The sequence below is a fragment of the Plasmodium falciparum genome, assembly GCF_000002765.6.
Source record: "Plasmodium falciparum 3D7 genome assembly, chromosome: 9".
Lineage (NCBI taxonomy): Eukaryota > Apicomplexa > Aconoidasida > Haemosporida > Plasmodiidae > Plasmodium > Plasmodium falciparum.
Genome location: NC_004330.2, coordinates 1260240 through 1270000, shown reverse-complemented (window position 1 = coordinate 1270000; position 9761 = coordinate 1260240). Strand labels below are relative to the sequence as shown.

The window sequence follows — 9761 nt, the reverse complement described above, 5'->3', positions numbered from 1 at the left end:
GAAAATCTAATTTCTTATTGTTATAAATCTTTTTTCTCAGAATATAGGAATAATAAATATTAACTTACATATATATATATATATATATATATATATATATTTTTTATTTATTTATTTATCCTATCAAAATATCAATTTACAAAATTTTTTTATTAAACATCTATGAATGAAAAGACCTTGTAATATTACATATATAAATTTTTTTTTTTTATTATTTTTATATATGAACAAACTAGCTTTTATTATATATATATATTTTTTTTTTTTCCCTTGCTTGTTCAGAAAAAAAAAAATAAATAAATAAAAAAAAAAATACTTAGAAATATTTATTAATATATATATTTAATTTTTTTATAGAGACAGGATTATTTGTTTGTTCTATTTTTCGTGCAAAAATTGTGATAAAACAATATGTCTATATATAATAAATGTATGATAAAAAATAAAGCAGTTCAAAAATTGGTAGACGAACTGGAATAAAAATAAATAAATAAATATACACATATATATATGTATATATATTTATATATATATATATATATATATATATTTATAAAGACGCTAGTATGAGGTGTTACCCAATTTTTACAAATGTAGAGTATACAATATACACTGCAAATAATTAGGATCTTTAATTTCCATTTTTTTTATATCCTCAGATAAATTTATGAACTCTTCGTTCGGATTAGAATTCATGATTATATTTTGCTTATATATATTATCACTTAATTTTATTTTCAATTCCTTTTGAGAATTTAAAATGAAATATGTATTTGAATGGATATGTTTAAAAATTAAACCAATTTTTTTATTTATAATGATTTCATAATTTTCACTATTGTTTGTACAGACATAATTATTATGCCAATTATAATAAGATAAATCTTTTTTACTTGCATATATATATTTCTTCTTATTTATTTTTTCTGCAATTTTTTTATTATTAATGTCTATATAAGAGCTGATTTCTGATTTCTTTTTACTAATATACCGTATGAACAAAATGGTACTAATTTTCTTTTCTTGACAAAAATGTAAATGATAATTTAAATTAAAAAAAAAGCCTTTGGAATTATTATAAAGTAAATTTATATCATATATTATATTATTTACTTTTTCTTCTTTTATAATATTTTTTTCATTTTTTTTTTTCTTTTGATAATGAGTACTATAGAAATCTTCTTTGCTTAAAACTCCTCGGCTTTTTAAGCCCAAAGAAAATATTTCGAAGATCAACTCTTCCTTGTGAAAAAAAAAAAAATAAATTAAAATGAATGAATGAATAAATAAAATAAAATAAAATAAATAAAAAATATTGAAGAAGACCATATAAAATGAGACCATATTAAATTAAACCGTTATAAATGAAATCTTTTTAAATGAAACCCTTTTAAATGAAACCCTTTTAAATGAAACCCTTTTAAATTGAACCCTTTTAAATTGAACCCTTTTAAAAATTGAACCCTTTTAAAAATTGAACCCTTTTAAATTATATATCTAATATGCACAAAAAAAAAAAAAAACTTCAAAATACAATAATAAATTTTAATTATTTGTTTTTCTTTTTTAAAGAATGCTATAAATATTTTGCCTAAAATTTTTTTTTTTTTTTTTTATATGATTACATCTTCTATATAATATAAATCAGTTGGCGTGATTTTTTTTTTTAAATATTCTTCATAAGAATCGAATATGAAATCATCTTGTTCTGTGGTTTTCTCCATTTTTTTAAGTGATTTAAAATATATATATATATAATAAGTGGTAGATATAAACTACTTAAAGAAATATTTAATTTTTAAATAGTATTAAATCTATCTTAATTTTTTCAAATAAAATTAGACAAATAAAAAATAAACTAAGAGAACACTTATGTATATAATATATATATATATTTATATATATTTATCCTGTTATAAAAATTTTGTTATTTTTTTTTTTTTCCCCCCTTTTATGAAAATTCTTATAAATGAATAAAAATAAATTATTAACCAAACGATTGTAATTTTTATTAATATTCTTGTATTTTTATTTATTTTTTTTTTATAAAACCAAGAGAATATAAAAAAAGAAAGAAAAGAAAAAAAAAAAAAATGTGCACACGCGTACACACAAAAAAAGAAAAAAATAAAATAAATATATAAAAATTATAATAAATATATAAAAATAATAATAAATATATAAATAAAGAAATAATAAATATTATAATAATACATATTGTAGATAAATATAATTATACATTTATTTTATATTTATATGAGTTATGTTTATAAAAAAAAAAAAAAAAAAATTACAATTTTTTAAAACTTTATATGAACAAAATAATTTTCTAAATTACAAAATGGCTAGCTACACAAATTAAACAAATAGAATTTTTTTATTTCATATTAAATAATGACGATTTTTAAATTCTCCTTTTTAACAAAAAATATAAATGAATATTTTGAAATGGTAAAAGATAAAAATAATATGAAATAATACATATAAAAATATACATATTTTAATATATACATATATATATTTTTATTTACTTATTATTTTCAATATTAATATGTAGCTATATATACATATATATATAATATAATTGTGATATTTTCCAAATATAATGGAAAATGGGGAAAGGGGGAAAAAAAAAGAAAAGAAAAAAAAAGAAAAGAAATGAAATGAAGATACATTAATCATTAAAAAGATAAATTCTTCATATAATGTTAATATATTATAAATATATATATATATATATATATATATATAAATTCAATTTATACGTTTTCTTGTGAATGATAATTAAATAATACTTTTTTTTTTTTTTCCCCTAAAAGTTCTAAATCTTTCCTTTTCAGTTTACATATATGTAATATTTATTATTCTTTTATTTATCATATAATAATATATATAAACAAGGGGAAGACAAAAAAAAAAAAAAATAATAATAAAATAATAATAAAATGAAACAGAATAAAATGAAATAAAAAAAAATAAAAAATAAAAAAATAAGTTAAGGAACAGAATAAGCTAAATAATCTTTCTTCAAATTTAATTAATATATGTATATAAAAATTTTTTAAAATTAAAATTCGAAAATTTTTAAATATATAAATGATGAAATGATGTATAATTATATGTGATATATAAATGGGATAAGAAAAAGAATATTTTTGTTTTGTTTTTTTGTTGAAAGATGTACGAATTGGGCATAATATAAAATGTATATATATAATATATATATATTTTTATATATATATATAATATATATATATAATATAATATTTTTTATGTATGTTCTTCATATTAAATAATATAAAGCGCATAATATACGGATACCAAGTAATCATTATATTATATATATATATATATATTTATTTATTTATTTTATATATTTATATTTATTTATTTAAATAATAAAAAAAAAAAAAAATGTACATAAAAATGATATAATATATATTATATATTATATATACATATATATATAATTTAATAATTTGTATAAAGAAAACAGAACAAAACTATTATAGTCAAAATGAAAAGAATAAATGTTAAAAATGAAAGTACATGGAATTTATTATTTTAATTAAAATATATTCATAATGATATAAAATGTGTTGGATTTTTTTTTTTTTTTTTTTTCATATTGTTTAATCCCTTTTTTTTTAATATATTTTTTTGTCAATTTTAATATATATATATATATATATATATTTTAAAATGATATGGAAATTATAACATGTATGATTATTGTCATTTTATTGTTTTATTGTATTTTGTTTTAAAGATATGCTTATATGATAATTATATATATATATATATATATATATATTAAAACATATATATATTAAAATATATATTTATATATATATATATATATATATGTATGCATATCCTTGTGGGTATATATGTTTAATTTTGTTATTAGTTTAATGTCATAAATAATTTGTTTTATTCTTTATTGACTTTTTTTTTTATTAAAAAAATAAAAAAGTATTTACTAATGAATATCTTATACCTAATTAATACAGATACCTATACATTATTTTACACATTTTTTATTCTTATTATATGTGTAACTTGGATACAGTATGTTTTAAAAAAACTTCAAAATAAATACTCCACATTTCTGAATAACGAAAAAATAATAAATCATTGTAAACAAATACTAGACAAAAATAATTCTTTACAAGAAAATATTTATAAGCTTATAAAGTACAACACTGGTAAGGGGAAAAAAAAAAAAAAAAAATAAAAAAAAAATATATATATATATATATATATATATATTTATGTATTTATTTATTTATTTATATGTTAATATCTCTTTTATTTTTATTTTTATTTTATTTTTATTTTATTTTATTTTATTTTTATTTTATTTTATTTTTATTTTATTTTATTTTTATTTTATTTTATTTATGTTTTTTTTCCTTTTTCCTTTTTTTTGTAGGTAAAGATAATTATGAAGATAAATTGCTTAGTAGAAAGTATGCTTCTTTTTATTATTTAAAAAGAGCAATTTTTTTTTTACATAATTACAAATTTCTACATATAAAGAGGAAATTAAATTGCCTGTTTATTGTAAGGAAAAAAAAAATATATAAACAAAAAATTATATGCATATACATATATATATATATATATATATATATATATATATATATATATTTATTTATTTATTTATTTATTTATATATGTACATATTTTACAGAGGAATAATATAACGGATATCAGGAATTTAAAATATTTGACGTATAAAAAAGTTATTCAATTTAAAAAAGATATGAATATTTGTTTGTCAGAAGCATATAATTCTTTTGATTATAAGAATAAAAAAGAATTATTATATATTTATTTTAAATTATATTCCAAAATATATTTTTTTTTTCAAAGTGAAAGTATTTATTTTTTTCATTTTATCACTCGTGTTTTATTAGTGTCTTGGGTTTATACGCCGTTAAATACGACATTTCATTGGAATGTGAAGGGGCATAAAAATAAGGAAGCACAAATATAAATATATAAAAATAATAACAATAATAATAATAATAATAATAAATTAAAAGGGTATACCTTTTGTATGTTATTTATCATATATTATATATTACATTTTTTAATTTTATATATATTTTTTTTTATTATTTATTTTTTTGTACACCCGTTGTTTTATATTCCTTTTTTTATATTAACTTAACGTTTTCTTAATTAAATCTATATATTTTATAGCCGACGAAAGAAGATAAGTATTTGGATAATTTTTTATAACATAAAAGTCACCTAAAAAAAAAAAAAAAAAGAAAAAAAAAAAAGAAAAATAAAAAGAAACAACAAAATGTATGTATATATATATATATATATATATATATATATATATATTGTTCAATGTACAATGTTGAATATATATTTGTGCATACATTAATTTATACATATTCTTTAAGTTTATTTTAATTTAAAAATTTTCCCATTTTACCCGTATCTTCAAATCCAACTAATAAAAAGATGTGGAGCATTTCTTCAAAAATCTTAATTTTTTCAACAAAGATTTTGTTTTCTTTTTTAATTTTTTGATATTTTTTTTCCAAGATATTATCATAAATATTGGAGAAATACGTTCTTAGAATATTTAAGGATGCAAGTAATTCTTGTTTTTTCGTATCTTTATAATTTTTTTTTAGATTATTAAATAAAATAGCAATTTCATCTCTTTTTTCATTTTCTGTTAGATCTTGTAATTTTTTTTTTTCATTACCTATTTTATATTCAATACCAAATTTGGCTTCATATTCTCTTTTTAATAATTCTAGTTGTTTTTCTTTTTCTTTTTTATGTTCATTTTTTTCTCTTTCTAAAGATTCAATATATTTTTTTCTTTCATATTCTTCTAATTGTTCTTTTCTTTTTTGCATTTCTTTAGTCATAGCGATTCTTTTTTTCTCTTTTTCTAATTCTTCTTCTTTTTCTTTTAATAATTTCTTTTCTCGAATTTTCTTTTGTAATTCTAAGGCTTTTTTCTGAGCTTCCTCAGGGCTTAACTTACTCATTTTTTCACAACTTGTAATATTATTTTCATCCATATCATTTTCTGATTTTAGTTTTTCTTTATTTTTAAAGCTGTCTCCTTTTTCTTCGTCCTTTGTGTTAACATCCTTTAATTCTTCATCGGTCATATTTTCGGTTTCATCTAGAAGTTCTATCCAGCTTATAGCATCCTCAACTAATATCAAAATAAAATAATACACACATATATAAATAAATAAATATAAATATATAAATAAATAAATAAATGTATACATATATAAGAAGTAAAAATATACATAACGCATATAAAAATGTCTCCACGTGGAAACACTTTTTTTATCATAACAATATGTTATATTATATTATATATATATATATATATATATATATTTTTTTTTTTTTTTTTTTACTTGTTTTTGCCCCACTCTTTTGGATAACCTTCTGACTAATTTCTTTTGAATATCCCATCTCAACTAGCTGTTCAACTAACTAAAATTTTCAACAGAATAAAAAATAAAAATAATATGAACGTGTGTTCATATGGAAATGTGGAAACATGTATATGTAAATATATATATATATATATATATATTATATATATGCTTATAATTTTCCTATATATTTTTTCGTTACCTTATTCTCTTCATCCATTGTGCTATTTTTCAATATTTTTCTTCTGATATGTTCACTTTGGTTTTTACTTAATATTTCATATTATAAATCTTAATGAACAGTTGATTAATCCCTATTATATATTCTATATATTTTTTATTATTATTATTATTATTTTTATTTTTTTTTTTTTTTTCGGAAAAAAATAAATACAAAATTGAAGAATTATATGGTATTGAAAAATTAAATTACAAAAAAAAAAAAAAAAAAAAAAAAAAAAAATGAATTAATAATTAAAAAAATATATTATATGTAAATAAAAATAAAAATATATATGTATATGTACTTATTTATTTAAAAGGAAACTATTTAAATTTTTAAAATATTGTTATGCCTTTTACCTCAACAAATTCAAAAATATTATTATAAAATGAATACAAATTACACCTAAAAAATTCAAATAAGGATTATATAATAATTAGGTCAGGTCATTTTTTATTATATTTTATTATTTTTTCTGTATAATATCATGCAATATATATTATATATATACATAATCGTTTATATTATAATCATAACATTTAACATATCCCATATAATTACATAATGTTACTCCATTATTTAATTATATATATTATATATATTATATTTTTTTTTTTTTTTTTGGCACATATAATATATATGCATCTTTTATTATTTAAAAATATATATATATATATATATATATATATATAAAGAATATTATTTATATTATATTATATAATGTGCTTAGATAAATACATCTTTAAATATATATATATATATATATATATATATATATATATTTATATTTGAACCTGAACATTCTTTATTTTATATGAAAAAAGAAAATTCATAGAATTTTTTTATTACATAGTCACAATTCAGAATATAATAAAAAAGCAGTTATTTGTCTAGTATATATTTTTTTTTTCTTTATAATTTATAAAAAAATATATATATATATTAAATGCTACACCAAATATAGTGTTTGATGAACCTATCAAATGTTACTAATTTATTTTAATTGTTCCTTTGTTCGTTTTTTTTTTTTTTTTTTTTTTTTTTTGAAGTATACAAATTATAATTAAATAAATAAATATATAAATATATATAAATAAATATATATATATATATTTATTTATTTACATCACAGTAAATAAGTTATATATAATAAAAACATAACATATTTTTACTGAACAAATTACAATGAAAAAGAAAAAATGACATTTCTAAGAAATAAGGTAAATAATAAATTATTTGCTTTTCAAGTGAAAGAAAAATATAATTTTCTATAAAACTTAAAAAAAAAAAAAATGTAAAATATATTTTTTTTTTCAAATTTGTAAATTGGCATACATACATATATATATATATATATATATGTTTTTTTTTTTTTTTTTTTTTTTTTTTTTTTATTTATTTATTCATTTTTGTTTATTTCCTCATCTTTAAAATTTGTTAAATAATCAAACATTTTTGATAAATAATTTTCTGAAACGTTAGGAAATAAATCAACATCTACTAATACAGTTGTACAATTATTATGAAGACCACCTTTTTTTTCATTTATTGTAACAGACATATATCTTGAAAAATCTCCTATTAGTCTATATTTTTTTTCATTATATGGGCTGCTATAATTATTGGATTCTTCTGCATTTTCATTATATATGTCATAATTTTTTTTATTATTATTAAGTTCCAATTCTTTTTTTCTTGCACATTCATCAAAACTTTTATCAGAACAACAATCTTGTTCATGAGATTTTATAGGTGGATTAGGATATTCATCTTTATCTAATTTCATATTATCATATGGAAGTGCATTCTCATTCGATTTCTCATGATCATTTGGAAGTGCATTCTCATTCGATTTCTCATGATCATTTGGAAGTGCATTCTCATTCGATTTCTCATGATCATTTGGAAGTGTATTCTCATTAGATTTCATATAATTTTGTTCATGTTCATTTTGATTGTCATGTGAATCTTTACTTTGAACTTCTTGATGATGATCAATGTTTTTTTCTTTTTCATTATTGATCCCTATATGTTCTTCTTCATATATATTTCCTTTATTATTATTTTGTGTTGCATATTCCAAATTATCTAAATTTTTGTTAATATCATGTGAATCATCACTTTCATTTAAAATTTTATCATGGTCATTATTAATATTGATTTTATCATCCTTTGATGAAGATGATACATTTCTTTTTCTCCTAAAATTTATCTTTTCATCAGATGAAGAAAATTTGTTTGCACTTTCATTATTCAAATAATCTACTGAACAAGAACTAAAAAAATAAGATCCGAAGGTACTTGCTATGGAAAGCATAAAAAATAAGTATAATGTTAATTTCATTTTTTTTTTTTTTTTAAATAGTTAAATATATTCTTATAATAGAATGATATATTATTATTATATAGTATATTTATATCTTACTTTGAAATTATTCAAAAAAAAAAAAAAAATATATACATATATATATATATATATATATGTTATATTGTATAAAAAGAGAACAAATCAAATGTTGATACTTTGTGAAATATATAAAATAAAATAAAAATAAATTTATTAAATAATAAAATTATAAAATAAATAAAAATATTTTCATTGTTAAATAATATTTACAATTATAAATTTATATATATATATATATATTTTTTTTTTTTTTTTTAAATTAATTTCCTTATGTTACATAAAAACATGTTCAGGTAAATTTTTGTATCAAGGAAATATAGAGCTCCTTAAATATTTTAAAAACTGCATGCATGTAATACATGGAAGGAAAATTATATTGGAAAATATCGTCATCTTATGCATTTTTCGTATTTTTAAAAGTCCTTATTTTTTTTCCCGGAAAAATTAAGTATTCTTATATCATCCCTTTGTTTATTCATTCTTATATTCGTGCATTTGTTAATTTGTTTATTATATATATATATATATATATGTATAATTTTATTTTTTCTTTATAAGGATAATTCTTAAGATTTAGCACCATTCCAGAATTAAATCATATAATTCAATATGTGCTTACATAAATATACACGTATGCAATTTTTTATGATTTACGAACATGAAGAATAAAATACTTGCAAACGAGTAATATAATGTT

General features: G+C 16.7%; 4 protein-coding genes across 4 annotated transcripts; 1 reads left to right on the top strand and 3 right to left on the bottom strand.

Moving 5' to 3' along the window:
• Nucleotides 1–585: 585 nt before the first annotated feature.
• PF3D7_0931600 (conserved protein, unknown function) lies at nt 586–1724 on the bottom strand (the record flags this gene model as incomplete). Its single annotated transcript, XM_001352146.1, has 2 exons — nt 586–1242; nt 1626–1724. The coding sequence occupies 2 exons, from the start codon at nt 1722–1724 to the stop codon at nt 586–588; spliced, it is 756 nt and encodes a 251-aa protein (XP_001352182.1).
• Nucleotides 1725–3985: 2261 nt separating this feature from the next.
• On the top strand, nt 3986–5002 carry PF3D7_0931500 (conserved Plasmodium protein, unknown function; the record flags this gene model as incomplete). The annotated part of the gene is made up of 3 exons (XM_002808931.1): nt 3986–4208; nt 4436–4566; nt 4697–5002. 3 exons carry the CDS (start codon nt 3986–3988, stop codon nt 5000–5002), a joined length of 660 nt encoding a protein of 219 aa, XP_002808977.1.
• A 168-nt stretch (nt 5003–5170) lies between these two features.
• On the bottom strand, nt 5171–6654 carry PF3D7_0931400 (PUB domain-containing protein, putative; the record flags this gene model as incomplete). The annotated part of the gene is made up of 4 exons (XM_002808930.1): nt 5171–5262; nt 5456–6199; nt 6414–6492; nt 6637–6654. 4 exons carry the CDS (start codon nt 6652–6654, stop codon nt 5171–5173), a joined length of 933 nt encoding a protein of 310 aa, XP_002808976.1.
• A 1402-nt stretch (nt 6655–8056) lies between these two features.
• Nucleotides 8057–8974, bottom strand: PF3D7_0931300 (conserved Plasmodium protein, unknown function; the record flags this gene model as incomplete). The annotated part of the gene is made up of 1 exon (XM_001352143.1): nt 8057–8974. One exon carries the CDS (start codon nt 8972–8974, stop codon nt 8057–8059), a length of 918 nt encoding a protein of 305 aa, XP_001352179.1.
• Nucleotides 8975–9761: the final 787 nt, after the last annotated feature.